The sequence below is a fragment of the Myotis yumanensis genome, unplaced genomic scaffold (assembly GCF_028538775.1).
Source record: "Myotis yumanensis isolate MYYU_CA2020_CCGP unplaced genomic scaffold, mMyoYum1.0.hap1 SCAF_7, whole genome shotgun sequence".
In the NCBI taxonomy this organism is placed as follows: domain Eukaryota; kingdom Metazoa; phylum Chordata; class Mammalia; order Chiroptera; family Vespertilionidae; genus Myotis; species Myotis yumanensis.
The window spans coordinates 48,536,876-48,559,479 of record NW_027223758.1 but is presented as its reverse complement, the minus strand read 5'-3'; the positions used below and the strand labels follow the sequence as shown (position 1 = coordinate 48,559,479).

At 38.4% G+C, this 22,604-nt stretch overlaps 1 protein-coding gene and 1 pseudogene across 2 annotated transcripts in view; both read left to right on the top strand.

Annotated features, from left to right (window-relative positions):
- TMX3 (thioredoxin related transmembrane protein 3) overlaps positions 1–5,809 on the top strand; it is a 52,590-nt gene extending 46,781 nt beyond the window's left edge. Inside the window, exon 17 of one of the 2 annotated variants that reach the window (XM_070420442.1) lies at positions 5,505–5,809. In XM_070420442.1, coding sequence (XP_070276543.1) covers positions 5,505–5,606 — 102 coding nt within the window. In that variant the 3' untranslated portion in view covers positions 5,607–5,809. The remainder of the gene's footprint in view (positions 1–5,504) is intronic. The other variant, XM_070420443.1, reaches the window with a different exon arrangement.
- Positions 5,810–5,953: 144 nt separating this feature from the next.
- Positions 5,954–6,780, top strand: LOC139013938 (mitochondrial pyruvate carrier 1 pseudogene; annotated as a pseudogene).
- The last annotated feature ends 15,824 nt before the right edge of the window (positions 6,781–22,604 follow it).

The window sequence follows — 22,604 nt, the reverse complement described above, 5'->3', positions numbered from 1 at the left end:
TCTTTGCTATTATATGCAAATTATTAGTTAAAATTCAGGATATTTTTATATTTTAATGTATTATGTTCTCCTGATTTGATGCATATTTGTAAAGGGAATGCAACTCAATATTTCAACCCTGTTTCATAATCTGTGTTAGTTGATATGGTAATTTGATACTTTTATATTTATTAGAATAATGATGATTATCATTGGTCTTATTGATATTTACTTGATATTCTCTATATGTTCCATTTTTTTTGTTTCATATTTTTCTTTTTATTTCAGACTTTTGTTCAATTGTTAGAATTTCCTCTATTGTTTTTTATTCCTCTAATGAGTTTGGAAATAGAATGATATTAAATCAAATATATGGTTATTTTTTAAAAATTGGAGAATCTTTATCTTGAACATTATACCAATATATTTGGAATTTCATATTTTTAGATCAAATGGATAATTTCTGAGAAAATATAAAGTATGAAAAAATAGAATACAATATGTCAAGCATATAGGGCCAAAAATCATAGAAGTTATTTAAGAAGTATTCTAGTTTGATCTATAATTCTGGAAATTGGCTTCATTACCAGTAACTTAAATGGAAAGTTCTTCCAAACTTTCAATTAAAGTTAATTTCCATTTTATTAAGTCTTCTGGATGACAGGAAAAGGTAGACATTTTCTCAGTCTGATATGTGTATCCCTTATCCCTAAAAAAACAAAAATAAAATTAATAATAAAGTAAATACAGTCCACACTTAATTGTAAAGAAAGATGTAAATTCACTCATGTATTTAAAGAACTACATAGTGGCAAAATAAAGTTTATCTTAACCCCCTGGAACTGTGTATTTTTAAATAATGGAATTTATAGATGAGCATGGTCTAGACCCAAGGCCATATCTCATAGGAATGTAATGAGGTCCAGCAAGTTACCAAGGTGCTAGTCTACAGAAGCAGCGAGCCCACACTAATAGTTTTGCATGTCTGTCTGTTTTTCTTTATTTGGGTTTTCTCTTGTCAGCAAAATGAACTAATTAGGGTATTACTCTAAACCTGGTTTCAAGCCCAAATTTGTTAGAGATTATAGCCTGCAATTTTAGTGTTTCCTTTTTCTTTTTGGATCAATTCCGAGTGAACTTTTTCTGTTTATTAACCGTAGGTTTGACTGGAAGCAGAAAAAAAAAAAAAGATCTAAAGAAAGAGACCCATGAATCTTCTTACTATTTTGCCATCAGCAGAAAATGCCATGTCACGAGGCAAACTTGAAGACTCACATTAAGTGAAGGGAGGACACTTACTGAAGTGTATTAATGTAGCACCTGTATCTTATCAAAGAACCCAAAGATTAAACCATCTAACTCTTAAAAGTATTAAAAACATGCAAAATAGAGCCAGCAATATAAGGTAGTCCCTTCCAGCTGACTGCATTTTATTTGTGAAGTGTATAAAATGTTTTCACACTCTGAAATCATTTTCAGATATTCAACAATTTCCTGAAATGGTTAGCAGTTCCTTTAAAGAGGTAATCACCAGCCCTTGAGCTATATGACATAAAAATGTGCATATACAAGGACTATTTTCAAAGGGCAGAATACAAATAGATCTGCTTATGCCCCACACATCATCAAACAATTGCTTTTTCCTAATACATGTTCTGCTGGAGAAAGGCATACGATTCTAGTCCATTCCATTATTTAATTCCAGATGACTCACTCCAGTCTCAAAACTTCTGAAATGAATCCTTCATTTAAGGGCAATTACATATGTAAATATATATATATATATATATATATATATATATATATATATAGTCATTTAACTTTAGTTACCATGTGTTGAGCATTCTGATTAGAACCAGCATCTTCCTTTTGATGCATGCAGTCACTTTTTTTAATATGAAGATAGCAAAAGTCTTTTGAAGTTTCCAGGAAAAATACTTCTACATGAACAGAAAAAAAAAATCCATCACTTGGTTTTGTTATTAAATGATTTTTCTTTGTGCTTCCACATCTATATCTACCTTTTATAACTGCATGCTTTTCCCATACCTTATTACCCCCACATGAATATGTATGTTTGTCTTTCATGGGGATACTGTCCCAGCTCAGGTTCCAGACATTCATCATGGCTGTTAAGAAATTGCCATTTGGACTAAACTCAGTCCGTGTATTAGTCTGCAAAGGCTGCCATAAGAAAGCAACACTGACTGGTGGCTTAAACAACAGAAATTTATTTTCTCCCAGTTTTGGAGGCTAGAAGTCTGAGTTCAAGATGTCTACAGGGTTGGTTCCTTCCAAGGGTCAGGAGGGCGAGTTCTATTCAGGCCTCTGGTCTTGTAGAAGGCCATGTTTGCTCTGTTGTCGCCTCATCTTTCTGTCAGTTGCTTTGTTCAGATCTTCTTATGCTTATAAAGACACCAGTCATTGGATAAGAGCTTGCTCTAATGACCTCAACCTAACTTCATTACCTCACCAGAGACCTTATCTCCAAACACTGTCACATTCTGAGGTGCTGGGGGTTAGCATTTCAGCACATGAATTTCAGGCTAGGCTTTTGTTACAGGGGACTTGGGGGTCATCTCTGAATAGGACATGAAACATTTGACACGACTAAGGAATTATTTTTCCTTCCTGGTAAAGCACAAAGCTAGTAGATTATCTCTTGCTCTTAAACATGGTTGGTATTGTCTTTATGCACTTCTTAAAACACAATTGCAAATGACCCTGAGACTGAATAAAATTTGTACATTGCTGTTTAAACCCCTCTGTTTAGGAATCAACTGGTTTATATGCCTTTAACAAGATATAATATAAAGTTTTCTGCTTTATATTTCCAATGACACAAGAGAAAGTAGTCATGGGATTTTACCCTGGATCCCCAGCTTTTTCCTCCTGAAAAGGAATATAATACGAATAAAGATTGTCACTTAGCCACATAAATAGAGCTAAAGGAAACTGCAATTGGATGCCCTTATCAATCATCAGCCATGAGTTGGGATCCTGGCAACCAAGTTTATTTACGATTGTTACTAGTAATAATAACTCATGTCTTATATTATTTTTGGTGTTTTTTAATACCTTCCATCATCATTTTTTCTGATACTTGAATCTGTTTTTTCAGTTTCATTGAGGTGTAATTGACAAGTACAAGTATAAGGAATTTCACATGTATGACGTGATGATTTGATCTACATGAACATTGTGATTGGATCACCCCATCCAGTTAATTAACACATCCATCACCTCACACATTTACCTTTATGTTTTTGGTGGCAACACTTACATTCTACTCTTGTAGCCAATTTTAATTATACAGTGTGGTGTTATGAAGTATTAGCACCATGTTATATGTTAGATCCTCAGACCTTATTCTTAATTATATAAGCAAAAGTTTGTACTTTTTACCAACCTCTCCCTTTTTCTCCCACCTCCCGTTTCTGGTAACCACTTTTCTCCTCCCTATTTCTATGAGTTTGACTTCGTAAATTTTTTTGAGATTACCATATGAGTTTCAGTGACAATTGTGTAACTATGCTGTGTGAAAACTATAAATCCCTGGATAAGTGCAAATATTGCAACCTACAATGTTATATAAAGTTTCCGAATTATTTTGCCAGTTGTCTTCTGTCTTTAGACTTTGCCTATGATGTTTACTGAGATGTGAAGAATTTTCACTTTTGAATTCTGTAACTATATTAGTCTGCCTTTTTAAAATTTTTATTTTACTTGACTTTTTCCATCACCATTTATCCCCTCTATGCCATCTTCTACCTCCCCACACCTTGATCACCATACTGTTGTCTATGTCCATGAGTTCTCTTTTTTTTCTTTTTTGCTCAATCCCCACCACCACCAGAGCTGTCTACCTGTTTTCTATGAGTCTGTCTCTATTTTGTTTAATAGTTCAATTTGTTCATTAAATTCCACATATGAGTGAAACCATATGGTACTTGTCTTTCTCTGACTGGCTTATTTCACTTAGCCTAATGTTCTCCAGGTCCATCCTTGCTCTTGCAAAGGGTAACACTTTCTTTGTCTTCAGAGCAGAGTAGTATTACATTGGGTAAATGTACCACAGTTTTTTTTATCCATTCATCTACTGATTGACACTTGAGCTGCTTCCAAATATTGATTATTGTAAATAATGCTGCAATGAACATAGGCGTACATATATTCCACCAAAAGCAATGAGAAAAAAGAAGGGTAGGTAATCCACCCTTTTCCCCCTCATTGCTATTGGTGTGGTAGTATTGTGATGTGCATTGACTTCCATGTAGAGAAAATGGCTTTTCTGAACATGCATGATGTTGTAATATTTAAAACATAAAACAAAGTTGAAAACAATATAAATATGAGTACAGTTTGCAAAAAAAAAAAAAATGCAAAAACCCAAAAAGAAAATTACTGACTTTCTAAGGTTACTACGGTATGGCAAAAACCATATGTGAGTGGACCGTCCTTGAAAGGCTTAAGAGAAAAAAGAGAAGTGAAAATAACAGCTACCTTCAAGGTACTGTGACGTTAGCTAACAGCAGAGCATGTTAAAACCATAAATCACTCTGCAAATGCAAAGTGTTATAACTCACAGTGACAGATGAAGGTGGTATCTCGAGATAGAGTCTGCTCATGGTTCTACATGTGCAAATAATGCATTTCCTCCAAATGGAGCGAAAATAGAAATGGAGGTAAATTACCCTCTTTCTGTGACGTGTATTTTGCATCAGTCAAATCTATCACACAGTGGAGTACAGTGAGAGGCTATATGCACACGAGCAAAGGAGTATTTGCTATGAATCTTTTATCTGAATTTTACTTGGAGGGAGAATCTGTTGTATGACTTCATAGTCATGCCATAGCTGTACTCAGCCTGATGACGCTCTTTTGTTTCCAGCTTTGGTCTAGAACGAGTTTTGCTCATCTTTAGAAATCAGATCCACTTTCAGAAGATGAGAACGCCCCAATTTTACAAATGCGAAATTGGAGAGAGTTTGGAAAACACACAATTTGTAATACTTGAGTTACACAAGTGACCTTCCTATGTCTATGGCAGACTACTTTGAATTGGACACTTATTTTTATACAAAACTTTACTTCCTTTATTTATTAAACACTTACTGAGCTTGCTGTGAGTACAACAAGTCAGCCAAGCATACTGAATGCAAACATTTAATAATTCAGAGTTGCAACCTTGGTGCAGCTTATGCCAGTGTGTTTGTGAATATCCTTGTATGTTCAAAAACCTCTTGCTATGTGATAGTCAGGATTCTGGACAGTAAGGCATACACAGACAGATCTGATACTTACTGGCCCTGTTGCTTTTCTAAGCCTTAATTTGAAATCTGTAAAATAAGTTATTTACTCACACATTGGTTTTGAGAGGTACCTGAGGGGATAAAATTAAATTCTTCACCCCAATGACAGGTACATAGTAAGCACTCAATCAATAACCACATGAGATTTTTAAAGATTTATTTTTTGTCAGAACATTTTTTAACTGCTCATATTTTTGTGTTTATTTTCCTTAGGTTGGAGGAGCAACAAGATACTTATTTCCATATATAGATGTCATTTCTATATCATCTCCCACAGACTTAAAGATGCATTCCATTTGTTCAATCCATGTTTAATGAGCAACCACTTAATGCAAGAAAACTTCATGTGTTAAAATATTGAAACCTCTCAAGAAAGCCGAGAAGTAGGTATGGATGGCTTCATTTCACAAGGGGCGAAACTGAGCCTCAGAGACGTTGGTTGGCGCACCCTCCTCCACACAGAGTTGACACTTGAAGAAAAAGTGCCTCTAACGTGGAAGCCCCTGCTCTGCTTAGTACCACACAGTGTCTCCCCGTCTCCCCTTTCATCGGGGTCAGAAGGTAAGGATCAGAGCGGCGGCGGCTTCTGTCTCCACGCCCACGTCATTGTGAGCTGGCTGTTCGGCCGTTGGCGCCCCCACGGCTCGGTGACCACAGCGGTGACCACGCGCCCCCACGGCTCGGTGACCACGGCGGTGACCACGGCTCGGAGACATGGCAGCGATGATTGCGCTGTGCCGGAAGGCATGGGACTACGTGAAGACCAAGGAGTTTCGGGATTATGTGACCAGCACACACCTTTGGGGTCCCGTATTCAACTGGGGCCTGCCGCTGGCTGCCTTTAAGGACATGAAGGCGTCCCCGGAGATCATCAGCGGCCGCATGACCACGGCGCTCATCTTCTACTCGCTGGCCTTCATGCGCTTCGCTTACCGCGTGCAGCCCCGCAACCGGCTGCTGATGGCCTGCCACGGCACCAACGTGGTGGCGCAGAGCGTGCAGGGCAGCCGCCTGCTCATCCACCGCTACGGCGGCGGCCTGAAGGCGGCTGCTGACACCGACATGGACACCAGCACCGACACCAAAGCCGACACCGACACCGCGGAGTGTGAGAGCGAGTGCGTCTGCGACCCTGGGGATAGCGGCTTCTTCTAGGTGGCCGCCGGCCCCCACCTGCAGGCCCCGACATGAGATTCATAAAGGCTGAGACGGCCCCATCGAATCTTGGCAGCTTGCCAGCTCCGAACTGTTATTCTTCCGAAAGACGAATAAAAGTTTGGGTTTGACTCTAAGATAGTGCAAATCTCATTTAAACCTGCAGGTTGGTTAATAAAAAATAGAAAGTAGCACAGAAAAAAAAAAATAGAGAAAAAAATAAAGATTTGAATATCAATTGTGTAATTGTGGTGGGGTTTTTGTTGTTGTTGTTGTTTTTTAAGTGTGCCACTGGAACTATAGTTCCAAGCAGGCAAGAACTCTTAGGTGTACTCTATGGTCCCAAATAACTCCTCAATAAACTTTGGTTGGATAAATACCTGGAGTATAAGAAGCTATATGTGATCCCCAACTCTGTGCAGTTGATGTCAAAACCTGTACTATATGGAATTAAGAGAAGGTAGGGAGGAGATTGGGAATTAGGTGGGAGGGACATGTTGGTTGGAGAGCACTGAGCAGGGAGGAGAATGAGGAGGACTTGGCCTGCATGCTCCAGCGAAGGCAAGGAGCTGGCAAGGTAGACCAGGTGGCTTGAACCATCCCTCCACGTGGCCAGAGAAAACAACAAGCAGGGGGATCTGCAGCCCAGTTTCACCGGGCCCTGAATAGTGGGTTGACATTATCCTGTAGAAGCTGGAGGGTGGGACTAAGTACAGAGAGAGGAATTTAATGGCCATTCAGAGCTTCTTTCTTTGACCCGCTGGGCTTCAATGTTGTGCGTCTCCATAAGCCAGGAACACTGGCTTTGCATTCTATCAGTACATATGCTCGGTATCATCTAGAAATACAGAGACGTGGAACTATGGAAATGTCTTCAAAGAAACTCGCAAGGCAGGGGTTTCCTTACCCCCTGCAGAGACATCTTCTGTCCAAGGGGAAGGATTCCTTGTCATGATTTATGATGCAGTGTTTCTGAGGTAGGACTGACTGAGAGATCAGACCGCCAGAATTCCGTGGGACAATGCCTGCCCAGGGGGCTGTGCTAGGCCCGGGGCTGTTTTCACATTCACAGAGGTGACGCCCTCTTTGTTTTCAGGGGTGTTGTGGCAGTTTCTGCAGGAGCTTTGCAGGGCTCCAGGGCTGGCACTTCTTCTGAGCGGATAAATCAGGAGAGGAAGTGTTATCTTTGTGAGAACGCAGGAGGCTGTGCTGACTATTTGGAACACAGGGAGCGAAATCCTGAACACTGATTCGTTTTGATCTGTTTGCAGGCATGTGTCTTAGGGCGCGTTGAATGCCGCTGGGCTGGGATATTCTGGGCTACCTAGTGGTTACAAAATGGGCTGTGACATTTACCTACCTTGTTTGCATGTCTCTTCTAGCTTAATAAAAATAAAGTCCTTCCTCCACTGTTTTTTGTCCTACGCAACCTCTCTCACTCCTGCCTTTTTACAGTTGAGTTTATAGAAATGGGACATTTGTTCACTGGATAACGCACCCTTGCAAAACAGACCAGTCACCAGTCATGTGGAGCTTCAGTAGAAATAGTCTCCCCAGATATCTCCATCCCTCCCTTTCCTACCCCCCCCTCCTCCTCCTCCTCCTCCTTCTTCTTCTTTTCTCTCTCTCTCTCTCTCTCTCTCTCTCTCCCTCTCAGAATCCAAAAGGGCAATTTTTGAGCTTATCTTAGTTACCCTCCTTATAGCATTGCCTGATCTTTCTTTTATACTTTTTTTCTCTCACTTTTTCGCTGCCAGGTCTCCCACACCCGTGGCTACTCTTTTCCAGTCTTCGCAGGGGCTTCTTTTCTGCCCACCTTCAACTGTCCCTGTGCCTTTGTTCCCTCTCTGATTCACTCCGCATAGTTACCCAAGTTAATTCCATTTCTTCTCGCTGCTGCTATCTTCCAAATCCCTACTTAGACTTTTATCTCCTAAAGCCCCACAGACAAAGGAACACAGTGTTTCCACATTTTAGCTCACTATTTTCTTTTCAATTTAGCTGATATTCTTGTTTCCTGACTCCCAGTTGTACTACACAGACCTGAGAATCTTTTTTAACCCTTTCCATTCCTTTATCCACACACCCATTCATTCCCTCAGTATCCTAAAAGGAGCTTATGGAGGGGCAACTCCTTTCCAAGGCATTTTTGATACTAAAGCTAGAAGTATCTTCCTTTTCATTATTATCACCTAGCTTTAAACTCTTTGATGCCTTCCCTCTGCTGCAGGATAAATCCCAACTCCTAATTCCTTTCCATGCCTGTTCTCACACGTGGGATCTCACTTTCTGCCTTCTGGCTGCAGTGAATTTACATTAACCTCACTGCACGTTACTGAGCACAGAGCGCTTGGCCTCCACCACAAGCCTTCGGGTGGGTTTTGATCAGGAGCTTATGGTAGACCCCTGATGTCCTCCTTCCTGAACTCTTGCTACCGCCCTCGAAGGCCACGAGGTTGGGGACTGTACCTGGCTCTTGGCTGTGGACCCTGATGGATCTAAGGCTATTGTGGTTCAGAAAGTGTTTCATTGATCTATCATCAAATAAGTTTATTTGTGGTGACAGAATGTTTTAAAGATGAAATAGAAAATAGAGTGCATTACATGTCATTGTAAGCAGCATTTCTTGAAGCCTTTGTTGAAACCCACTTATAAGCAACATTAATCTCATCCTTCTTGCCAGCAATATTTTCTCTGCTTCTTTTAGACATTGTGCCTGTTGCACAGGCCACCTATACTGGCTGTAGCTTTATTAGCCAGAAGATGAACTGAACACGCAAAGGAGGGCAGAGATGGGAGAATCACAGAAAAAGGGAGACAATTGTAGGATTAAAAGCCATGATGCTTGCCATTCCTCCGAATAATGCATTACATGTCCTTGTATTGTAAGTGATAATAACTTAATTTTTTAAAGCTGTGTAATAGTCTATTGTATGAATGTGCCATTATGTGTGTATGTGTGTGTCTGTATTCCTATCTATATAGTTTTTAACGTAACAGTGCATCATCACTATTAAAAATATGGTATTGAACATATTTTTAATATTGATATTGATTTTTGCCTGTAAGTCTCATGTTAAAGCAGGCATATTTATAATTTTTATTTTTGTGTATAAAATGACACAAGTGCATAGACATGAAAATGTAATTAATGGGTTATACAACTAGGCTTCAAAAGATTGTCAAAGGAAGCTTTACAAGTTATTAGATATGTGAAACATTGCAGATGATTAAAATGCTCGAATGACCAATTTTGCCTTTAAAATATCTCCTCCAAAATATGAGGGAAATATAGTTAGAAAAAAATTAGGGCATAAAGTCTTAAAGCAAAGAAAAAAACAAAACTTTTGTCAACTCATCATTACTAGGAGGGCATACCACAAACCCTTCAATTGCATCGTATAAGTATGCAAGAGCTGTGATATATGGGAGTTTTGTTGCAATATGGTTATATGGTGGGATAATCTTTTCTGTCGGTTTATTTTCAGAAAGATATTCTCTGCACACATCTCTTGATGTTTTTGCACTAGCTTCCAACTCTGCTGGGAACTTTTCCTCTCTCTAAGACTGCCACTAAGTTATTAGCTATGGCTGCAGGCCACACACTGAATGAAGTGGTTCTCTGTCAGGGGTTAAGTATCCAAAGTTTTAAAGACAAAGAAGGTTGCAGAACTTTCTTTATGTAAATTACTGTAGACTTATAAGTTTCTTGTCTAAAGAAAATAAGGGATTCGTGAAAATTGGGTATTTCATAAAGGATATAAAGATTTATATATGAAAAATAGCATTCAGTTTATGTAAATAGAGCAATAATATAAAGGAGAGGGATAATAAGATTATTTTTTAAACCTTGAGAATGTTCATTAGGATTTGGAATATTAAGTATTTCGTTTATGCATAATATTTCCATATATTTTCTGTGTTTTTTCATAAAGGTAATGTATACATTTTAAACCAGGGCATTTATTTCTGTGATATAGCACAATACACAATGATTTTTTAGTAGTTAAAAAAAAGAGAGATGGCATTGAAAACATTTTTAGGGGTTTCTCTGGAAACCAAAGCATGTTAGAAAGCCTCAAATATTTACAAGGAAATCTTTTCAGTCTATATTTAAACTTCTTCTAGTAAGTGTTCATTTAATGTGAGTTCAGATATTTTCCTCCTTCCTAACAGGTGAGCATCCTTCATCGATGCTTCCTATAATGACTGCCCAGGGAAAAGCACTGAAAAGCTAGCAGGTAACCACACGGTGAAGGCAGTTCTCAAAGTTGTGACCATTCAAACTTCCCAAACCAGACACGTTTTCCTAATACATCAGATTTTCTGACCTGCAGTATTAGTCCTTTAAAGTTTTGGCAATAGAAACAGATCTTGCTCTGAAATATAGAAAACTCTTTCCATGGTTGGTTGCCTTAAGGAGAACACCCTTGTTAAAAGTTAAATTAACAGCCTGTGTGGCTCAGTAGTTGAGCATGGACTCAGGAACCAAGAGGTCAGGATTGGATGCCTAGTCAGGGCACATGCCTGGGTTTCCGGCTCAGTCCCCAGTAGGGAGTGTGCAGGAGGCAGCCGATTGGTGATGTTTCTCTCTCACTGATGTTTCTATCTCTTTATCCCTCTCTCTCTAAAAATCAATAAAGGAAAAACTTTTTTAAAGAAGTAAAATTACATATGTGTACATATATATACATATATACACACACATATATATACATACACACACACACACACACATATATATATATAATATTATCCAGTATGACATTGGTTAAACTTACGGAATTTTTCACTCTGTATAATTATGTTTCATTTTTAAAGGCCATTGCTAATTTCAGCTGGTCATAAATATTTTGGGTTAATTCCAAGTTAAATGAGCCATTGGAGTATGAATAATATACAGATCTTATTCTTCTCCCTGTACTAATGAATACATTTTTTAAATAAATAATCATCCTTTCCCATATTCCTATTTGACAAAGTGTCTGAGAAGGTAATTTAATAGGAGATATACACTGTAAAATTTATATTCAATTTCATTTCCTTGTGGTAAAAATATTTGGAAATTTAGTCATGGATTTTTTGAATTTCCTTCATAATAGGAAAGAATGAGTGCATTATAGAATGACTGTGCTCTTGTATGTGTGAAATAGGTGGACCCTATTGTATGTTCCTCTTTGAATGGTAAGAGGTCTCAGGAGACTACCCTAATACAACTAAGGCACTTGTTTGCAGGACTGGGCTTTTACAGGTTGCCCGGGGCAACCGTCATCCTCAATTCATTTAAAATCCACCTGTGCAGAGCACCATGGCATGTGTTGTTTAAATAGGTCACACTCTAATGATATAGTGATATAGTGTGTATTGTGTCAATACCTGTTCACCTATTACTACAAAGTATTTTCTTGGTTTCCCTCCCAGACTATAAACTCCTCCTCAATTCTACTTGGTTATACTCTTCTTCAACTTCCCAAGTCCCTAAGAGAACATTGGAGATTCATTAAAATTTGCTTAAACAAATGAATGAGGGAATTGAATTTTCATGAGAACTTAATTTTACAAGAGTCATTCATCTCATCGATAGTTTTCAATCTCTATGCCACCTTGTCTTTCTTTTTTCCACATTAACTAGAAGCATCTTAAAGCAGAGACTTCTATTGTTCCCAAATATTTGGTCTCCACTTTTTTTATTTTTCTAAGATCTCCAATGTGTGGTTGGGTTGATGAGGGATCATGAGAGAGACTACTTTTCCCAGGTTCCTTTGCAACTTGGTGTGACGATGATACTAAATTCTGCATGTGAGATGATGTGATTTGTGCCATTTCAGGCCATGCCCTTAGGCGCAGCGGTTCTCAACCTGTGGGTCGCGACCCCTTTGGTGGTCAAATGACCCTTTCATAGGGGTCGCCTAAGACCATCCTGTATATCAGATATTTATATTACGAGTCATAACAGTAGCAACATTACAGTTATGAAGTAGCAACAAAAATAATTTTATGGTTGGGTCACAACATGAGGAACCGTATTTAAAGGGCCAGAAGGTTGAGAACCACTGCCTTAGGGTATCTGTTATGGCAGCCTAAGCTACATCCTAACTACTACTAATATATATAACATGTATCATATTATAAACAAACACTAAACACCAGCCTAGGGTGTTAGATACTACACATACTATCTTTAAGCCTCAGAATATCATAAAGATTGATATCATTATTCCCATATTTTCAAACACTAAAAGAACTCATAGGTATTGAATAATTTGCCCAAGATCACCTATAGTATAGGCATATCCTAATATGGTATGAGCTGACCATAAATGTGTGGACTTATTTCTGGGTTCTATATTCTGTTTCATTGGTCTATATAACTGTTTTTATGCTATTACCATACTGTTTGATTACTGTAACTTTATAATATATTTTGAAATCATGCACTATGATGCTGCCAGGCTTGTTCAACAAAATTGCTTTGGCTGTTCAGGGTCTCTTGTGTTTTCACATGGATTTTAGGACAGTTTTTTCTATTTATATAAAAAATACCATTGGATTTTGATAGAACTGCATTGAATCTGTAGATACTTTGGGTAGTGTGGACATTTTAACAATATTCATTCTTCCAGTCCATGAACACAGGATAGTTTTCCATTTATGTGCATGTTCTTTACTTTCATCAATGTTTACTAGTTTTCAGCATGTGGATCTTTCATGCCCTTGGTTAAATTTATTCTTAAGTGTTTTATTTTTTGATGCCATTATAGAGGTGGTTACTTTCTTAATTTCTTTTTTTTTTTGATAGTTTGTTGATAGTGTCTAGAAAAGCACTTATTTTTATCTGTTGACTTTATATCCTGCAACTTTATTGAAATCGCTGACTAGTTCTAACAGATGAGTGCTGAAAACATCACTCTTCTCAGCCTACCCCAATATAATTTTATATCTGTTCTTGTAAGTTAAATTGTGAATAAGGGTACTCTGGCCTGCAGCTCAGTTGGTTAGAGTGTCATCCTGATATGCCACGATTTTGGGTTCAATCCCTGGGCAGGACACATACAAGAATCAAACACTGAATGCATAAATAAGTGGAACAACTCGATGTCTCTCTCTCTCTCAAATCAATAAATACAAATAAAAATAATTGTGAATAAGAGTGCTTTTATAATTCTACATCTAATTCATTGATGCTATGAATACATGATTGCTGCCACTGGGTAATTACTTGCAGGGGCAGACAATGACTCCATATTGAGGTGGATAATGCTAATAGTTTATATATAATTTGGCAGTTTACTCTGTACAAATTAAGTTTTTTAGAAAGATTGAATTTCATTTGAATATGAAAGTGTGATACATCCCTCTAAATTTGTTAGAATAACTCTTAGATATAGTATCTTCTCAACAGTTTAGTTTTCTTTTATGTCATGAAAGAGCAGATGCGTTCACATTTTAATTTTTTAATTTATGAATATCTGTGATTATAAACAGGGTTCTAACATATATTGCAGCTAGTGGATGTACAATTATCCTCAGAGTTGAGCTAACTGATGATTAAAGCACCATTAAATTCAACTGAAAATGCTTAAGAGGGACTTTTAAAATATATATATATATCTTAAACTGGCATAAGCAACTAATAATCCTCCTTTTTTATTAGAAGGTACAAAGACACAAATAAAGTACTACACGATTCTCATTAATTAGTACAATACACAATAAAAATTCGAACAAAGTTTCTGCAATGTGTTCTTTTTAAAAATTTTATGGTTTATATTAAATATACAATGTTTCTAGTCCAACTGGGGGGGGGGGGCGGCGTTCTCTGATAATAAATGGTCACCATGACATTAGCTCCACCTTAGATTTAGGATTATAACATACTACACGGGGAAGTGAAAAAACTCAGAGCTACACATTGTCATTGAAAATATTTTGCTTCTTGTGGTGTATTGTTTCAGAATTGACAGCAATAACTCATTATTTGGGGAAAATACTATCTTGAAATAAATTGTGGAGTAATTAAACTCCCCCAAGCAATTCCAAGATGTTGATTCTCATTCTTCTTTAAGTACAACTCTTGGTTTTCTGCAAGTTAATATTTAAATCTTCACCTCTCTATGTTTAATCAATGCTCCATTTTTAATATTTTAACATGACATTGAAATAAAGTTAAAAGCTCTAGAGGTCTTTTGTAATCAAGTGCCTTTAGTTCCAGGAGCAACAGTTATTTTACCTAATGAAATGCAAGTCCCTGTAGCAACAAAATATTGTGAGAATTCTATTAATTTCCCAAGGAAATTTGTTTTTGTTCTATAGAGTTTTATTAATAGCCAGGCTGGTGAGAGTAGGACTTCCCTCTCTGGGCTCCCAGAGAAAGGAGACCTGCTTGACGGTGACAGACAGTCACTATTGTCTGTCCTCAGAATAGTGTCCTCTCTACTTCCAAAGTTTTAGAAAGTGAAATGGACTCAATTTAGGTTCAAGAATTTAATTTATATGAAACGTTACAATTGTCAGAGCTCCATGTGACCATCCAGAGTTTTCTGATGGAGACATTTATGGCAGCAATTGTAGCAGAGCTTGTTTTCTACTGTCATTCAGGTGGTCAGAATAAAATAATTAATTAAAGGAAGGACGGAAAGGTTGGGAAGGCACATGGAGGAGTTTAACAGATGTGGCTCGTGCATGTCAGTAGGAAAGTATGGGATGTTGCTAAGTAGTGAGCTGAGAGATCAGAGTATGGCGTGGAGGTTGGAAGGAGGAGGGATGGGCATTGACAGGTTTCTCACAGATCGATGCTGTAGCTAATTGCATCTCAACTTTTACCATTAAATTTAGTGCAATACACTTTAATTGGTAGGCAAACCCCTCAGTCCATTTTTTAAAGTGTTGATTTTTAACTATGTTAAATGTCTAATCTACAAAATGCTTATTAACTTAAAATAGCCCATGTGTGCAGGACAAACTTAAGAATTTTTTTATTTTGGGGGGGGAGGGGAAGAAAAATCCTCAGAGGTTACAGAGGTTAAATACCAGCCTTTTAAAAATATAAAATTAATTTCATAATTTGATGGACCAAAGTCATACTACACATTATTTAAAAGCAAATGAAACTCAATGTGGATATGTTAGGTTTCAAGTAACAGGCAGTCTGACCCCTGACCTCATCAGAGCCCCACCCGGACTGGTTCTAAGTTGCACCCTGTTTGACCTGGAACTGGATCTATTTCAAAGTTGGACTCAGCTGACTCCAGACCCGGTCAGGTTTTTAAGTCGGACCTGATTCAGCTGGGGCAGTTTTCGGACTCTGGCTGTGAAGGAAAGGCTCCAAGAACTCTGAACGCCCTTAACGCGGAAGCTGCGGAGCTGAGACCTGCATCCTGGGAGGACTTACCTGACCTCCATCTGACCTTCATCTCCACGGGCCAAGCTGCGGAGCTGAGACCTGCATCCTGGGAGGACTTACCTGACCTCCATCTGACCTTCATCTCCACGGGCCAAGCTGTGGAGCTGAGACCTGCATCCTGGGAGGACTTACCTACCTCCATCTCCACGGGCCAGAGAGCAGCGAGGCAGGGGCTGCCAGGTACCTCCCTCCTGAAGCTGTGCTGGGCGCAGGGAGGGAGCTCCTTCATTTCCCTCTTCTGACACTAGCACTGCATAAAGGTAAACTGAGGCATGTTACAAACTGTTAAGAGTTTATGTGCACAAATATGGATTCCAGCCAGGCAACCCCACCCGAAGGGGTTAGAAGGGTTGGCTGACGGATGCTGGGGAGGAGCAAACCTTTCCAGAGAAAAGGTGGGAAGCAAATTATTGATTGGCTGTAGCTTCCAGCCTAGTTGGCTGTTTGTGGCCGGTGGTCCTTCGTGTTTTGATTTTGTAACCTTGAGGCATTTGTAGGCATAGATTGTGGGTAGCTCACATGAGCCCTGGGCAGCATCAGAGCCACATAAGTCTAATGTTCTCCTCAATTAATTGATTTAACAGACCCAGCTTTATGGCTCCAAGGCCAATACAGTTCTGGTGTTGTCTGTAAGAAAAATGATGCACATTAAAAAACAACGACAACATAAGGGCATGTGTAATAGGGTTTCTGAAGTTTAAGCTCATTGACTTTATGACCAATGGATTTGGGAAGCAAAACATGACTTACCCTGACGAACACAGTCTTGGCCAGTGGCTCAGACCTATGGGAGTTGGCATTTCATAGCTGAAAGTCAGATCACCATTTGTTAGGGGCTCCTTCCCATGCAAAGACTGGCTGTCTTGTTTGTACGCTGGGACTCCAAGCAAGGAGACCTGGGAAGTGAGGATGATAGATTATTGATTGGTGGTGACTCAGGGACTTCACTGGATTGTCACATCCCCGCTCTTCTGTTGTCTCTTAAAGTCTTTTCTACATTTTATAATCCTACTAGAGACCCAGTGCATGAAATTCATGCACAGGAGGGGGGGGCGTGTCCCTCAGCCCGGCCTGTGCCCTCTTACAATCCAGGACCCCTCGGGTAGGGTCCCTAGGCCTGGTCGGCAATCAGGGCCTATTGAGGCTTTCCTTCCCCTGACTGCCGGCAGCTGGCCCTGCCTCCACTACTGCCACTGCTTGCCATCTGTGTGGCGACAGGCGTGGGGTGCGATCACTTGGCTGGCCTGGGCCTCCTTCTGCGGGGTGATTGCTGGCTGGCCCCACACTCCTGCCAGTGACACTGGCTGGTGGTCTGGGCCTCCCTCTGTGGGGGGATCATGGGGCAATGGTGGGGCCCCCCTACCATTTGCATCGCACCAGCCTTGGCTGGCCTGGCGCCAGTGCATGTCATAGCTTGGTCATCAGGAAGGTCGTCCGGACGGTCATTCTGCTGTTCAGTCATTTGGTCGATTTGCATATTACGCTTTCATTATTATAGATAATCAAAGGCATCCAATTGTGGTGATGTCACAGTGTATAGATTTCACAGAAACTCTTCTTATAACCACTTTATATGCAGATACTTTTAATTTAAAAGGGTTATATTCTTCTCTTTTGCATAAAAAAGGAAAAAGTGTGATTCTGTTGAGATTAGAGTTCAGAAGAGCAAGCATATTAGGGCTCATTGAAACAAATCTTGTTATTGATGTTGACTTCCTGCTGATGTGCTTCTTGCTTTGATGGTGTGAAATCATTTCATTTTGATGTTTTCTGTCTTTTATTTGGGGCAGATTTGGCAGTCAGAATATAAGTAGATGCTTTTTATATGCAAATATGCATGTGATTACTACATCAAGCTATTATGTTTATTCTGGAAAGAAAGGTAAAATTTAAAAGGTTAGGTATTTCAATCTCTCTTCCTCTCCCCCTCTCTTTGTCTCTGACTAAATAATTTTTTTAAATCTAATGATTCCAATTAATAAGAATCTTTCTGTCTTCGATCAGTCCAGCTCACACTCCCTTATTGAGATTCTGTGTTATAAGTAATAAAAATGCAAGCAAGGGTCACTTACTATGCAATTATGTACTTAAACACACACACACACACACACATATATTATACTGTTGGTCCACACAAAAGAAAAAATTATTCTGTGATATTTTGTGTACCACAATTATAATCAGGGCTTAGATTAGATAAAAAGTTAAAGAAGAAAGAGTTAAAGTGAAACAAGTTTTTTAAGGGGCTTGATTGATCTTGTGTTTTCTTTTCTTTCTTTCTTTCTTTTCTTTTCTTTTTTTTTTACTTATTTTTGTTTTTTCTCCACTGGAAAAATGGAATTTTCGTGTGGTATTGTCATTTCAAACTGTAATGTGATCTCTTTTTCCTGTTTCATTATTCCTATTACCCCGGTCCCCTGATAAACAATTATTACACAGTGTACTGTACCTTTCTATTTTCATGTGTCCTTGAAAACTACAGTGCATTCTCTGTGTATGTTTTTAAAATTTGTTTTACTTGTAAAATTTACAATGATATAAAAATGTTGAAAGATGATTAAAATGAAAAATTTCAAATCACAATCCTTAGCATGTTGCCTCTTTTCTCTCTGTCATTCCTTCAGTCTCTCTCTTATTACCTTGGGAGTTGCAAAACTATTATTTTCCAGCTATTACATTCACCTGTAAAGAAGAGGTTTCCCTCTTTCTACAGTGTTATTGTAGAATCTACACCCTTCTTTTTGATCCATTTATTTTTAAATTTTATTTCAATATGTCAAAACCCCTTGCTATCATTTTTCTTCTTGGTGTTCAAATTGACCCACATTTGGAATGTGAGACCCTGCAGGTGGCTCCACTGAGCCTTCAATGTGACCCTATCATTTCTAAGCGCTTTCTGGTTCAACAGGTTTTGTACTTTCATTTATTCATCTTGTGCTTTCTCTGCACCAGAAATAGAATTACTCCAAGGAGCCCTGGTTTCTTTTGGTGAGAAGTGGATAGAGGCACCAAGATCTGGGTTTGCTCAGGGCTACTGGGATCTTATTGATCCTTGGGTCTTTCTGTGGGCAGAACTAAAATATACACATTTTAGAAAGTGAGAGTTTATACTAATACCTGTAATTAAAATTCAGAACTGAGTTCTTTCTTACCAGCTTCCCTTCTTCCCCAATGAAAACCCTCTCACCCAACAATAATATATTATTCATTTTTTCAATAGCACAATACATAAATATCATTTAAAAATTACAACCACAATATCACTAATGAGACACCTACTAAGTTCAATATTTCTTTGCAATTTGAGTTGTCCCATCCAATTAATTAAAACATATATGTATATATGTATATAGGTATATATATATATGCTTTGAGTTTATCAGATACATATTAAAGTTTTCCTCATGTACATGTTACTATGCATATATATCTAATTAAAATATATTATTGTGATATAGACCTCATTTTGTTTCTTACTTTTTTCAATCAGGATTACAGTAAAATCATTTGAAGATCTAGCCATATTGCTGGGTTCATCTAGTCCAGTGGTTCTCAACCTTCCTAATGCTGCGACCCTTTAATACAGTTCCTCATGTTGTGGTGACCCCCAACTATAAAATTATTTTCATTGCTACTTCATAACTGTAATTTTGCTACTGTTATGAGTCATAATGTAAATATCTGATATCCTATATGTGTTTTCCGATGGTCGTGACCCACAGGTTGAGAACCACTGAAGTCCATTGCTCCTAATTCTCATGGAATTCCAAATAGTGTGTCCACCCCTTTGACTCATCCCTTTCCCCCAGAGATGGATAAGAGGGTTGCCTCAGACCCTTGTGAAAGTGCTCACAAAGCTGCTATTACCACCCCATAGTGTCTCTCATGGAATTCTCTGAGGATTTCTCTAGAATACATACTCAGGAATAGGTTTGATAAATTATTACATACAAGTATACTTACTTCTTTGATCATCCGGTTATTCTTTGGAATTGATGTTCTGATTAAACCCCCACCAGAAGTACTTGAGAATACCTTTATCCACATTGCCACCATTAATTGATAGTATCCTTCTTCCTTTACTTTGCTAATGTGAGGGTAATAAAGAAGTACCTCATTGTTTAAGTGGCTTATTTCTAGATATTAGTGAGTTTTTAAAATCTCTTCCTATGCTTGTTAGCAATTTTCATTTTCCCCTCTGTGAACTGCCTGTTCTTACTTATTGCATGTATTTCTATTGAGTTTCCTGTCTTGTTTGGATGGGAAAGGAACTTTCTAGAGTTAAAGTTTTCATGAGTGGTGATTTTATGTTATTGTTTCAGATAATTCCTTTGCTCTATGTTCTAGGGATTCATCTTTTCCCCATCACTTTAATATCATCGAAGTTCAGATTCTAACATATCCCAGTCACTTTTGATTATGTTGTCAAGTGTAGTTTAAAATTTCACTCTCATATTCTTTTCAAAATTTCTTCTCTCTGTAGGGTAGGGTGCTTTTCCAAGTGAGAGGATAAAAGTTTCTTCCATTATCAAATAGCAAATGGAATAAAAGATGGAACATTCAAATTCAAGGACACTGCAGGGTTAAGTAAACAGAAAAATACCTGATCAGGGTACGTAATTAAAACAGCAGTCAACGCTTAGCACCTCCTGTTAGGAAGAAGAAACATCTAATGTAGATTATGCTTATGGTAACTTTTGAAGATGTGAAGAAGCAGAATTTTAAAACTAATAAATAATTGTGGACTTACGCTAACTATGTGACAGGCACTCTTCTATGTGTTTTACTTAACTTTGCCCTCATAAAACATCTTTAGTGTAGATACTCATTACCTCTTATTATTTCAGATTAGGAACTGAGATACAGTAATATTACTCGTATGTAACTTGTTAAATAGTGGAGAAAGGGGGATTCAAATGCCATCCCTCTTACTCCTGAGTGTACCCTCTTAATCACTATGGAGTACTGTCCTTGATTATTCTGAAAAGTCAGTTAAATAAGGATGTGCCATGTGGAAGGACATGGGGGAAATGTTATAGGACACCAGAGATGGGACAAAGCAATGAGAAGGTGTTAGAACACTTTTTATATGGCTTTGTAGATAGTGCCAAGGAAGTGAGTAACCAGTCACCGGTAAAGGTGGCTAACTTGATAATGCATCCTTCTGGTGGCACTTCTTGCTTTCCAGCTCCCGATTGCTCATGCATTAGCCTTTGTCATGGGCCCTAAGGGACAGTAGGAACAAAGCAGTGGCAATGGGTCTATAACAGGAAGCTAGCTGTGGAGGTGGGGAGAGGGGTTTGTGTGCAACTAATAGGTGGGTTGTGTTTTTTATTTTTTTATTTTATTATTATATTTTTAAATATATTTTTTTAATTAATTTTTTACAGAGAGGAAGGGAGATAGATAGAGAGTTAGAAACATCGATGAGAGAGAAACATCGATCAGCCGCCTCCTGCACACTCCCCACTGGGGATGTGCCCGCAACCAAGGTACATGCCCTTGACCGGAATTGAACCTGGGACCTTTCAGTCCGCAGGCCAACGTTCTATCCACTGAGCCAAACCGGTTTCGGCGGGTTGTGTTTTTTAAATCATAGAACGTTTAGACTACTGATTCTTAACCCTGGCTGCATAATAAAATTATCTGGAGAGTGTTGTTTGTTTTAAAAAAAAAAAAACAACTTCATTTTCTAGGGCAGTTTTAGGTTAACAGCAAAATTGAGAAAAAAGCACAGAGATTTCCCATTTATCATCCCTGCCCCCACACACATAGGCTCCCCCATTATGAACATCCCCCACCTGAGTGCCTGAGTGGTATGTTTGTTACAACTGATGAACCTACATTGACACATCATAACCCATGGTTTACATTAGAGTCCACTCTTAGTGTTGTACATTTCACACGTTTGAATGAATATACTATAAGGACATGTATGCATCACTGCCTCAGAGTGTTTCCACTGCCCCGACCATCCTGTGTGTTCTACCAACTCAGGTTTATACTTCCCATCCACTCCCACCATCCCAAACCCTGGCAACCACTAAGCTTTTTACTGTCTTTGGAGAGAATTTTAAATATAATTGTATCTGTGGAGATCTTGTTAACATGTAGATTCTGATTCTTTAGATCTGGGGTGGGAGCTGACAATACCTAGGAGATAAATGAAATAATGAATTGTAAGGACCTATTAATAGTGTACAACCCAAACAACTGAAAGTTGCTTAGGCTGTGCACATATTTTTTTAATGTTTTAGGTAAAATGAAATAACTTCTACTGTACCTACTAGATAATGTTGCAAAACAGTTTGGAATTAGGACAGATAATGCAGTGAAAAGAAGGAACTGCAACCAAGAACAGGAAGGAGTGAGGAGGCTGTCAGTTATAACACAATCTGGGTGTGAGAAGACAACCTAAAGTTTTGCAAATAAACCAGATTTCTCACTACGTGTGGGATGGCCAGCATTCCAAGGCTAGATGCAGGACCCCATAGGAGGGAATGCTCACAGGTGGAAGTAAATTGAAAGCAGCTATTTTAAAAATATATATTTTTATTGATTTCAGAAAGGAAAGAAGGAAGAGGGAGAGATAGAAACATTAATGATGAGAATCATATTGGATATTTAGTCCTCTTAATTTAGTTTGAATTTCCCCAGGTTTGAATTTGAAGCAGCATTCTAATCCTTGCACTGACAGAGTAATTCTCTACTCTCATGAAAATTCAGATCTGACGATATTTAAAAATGGGAATATG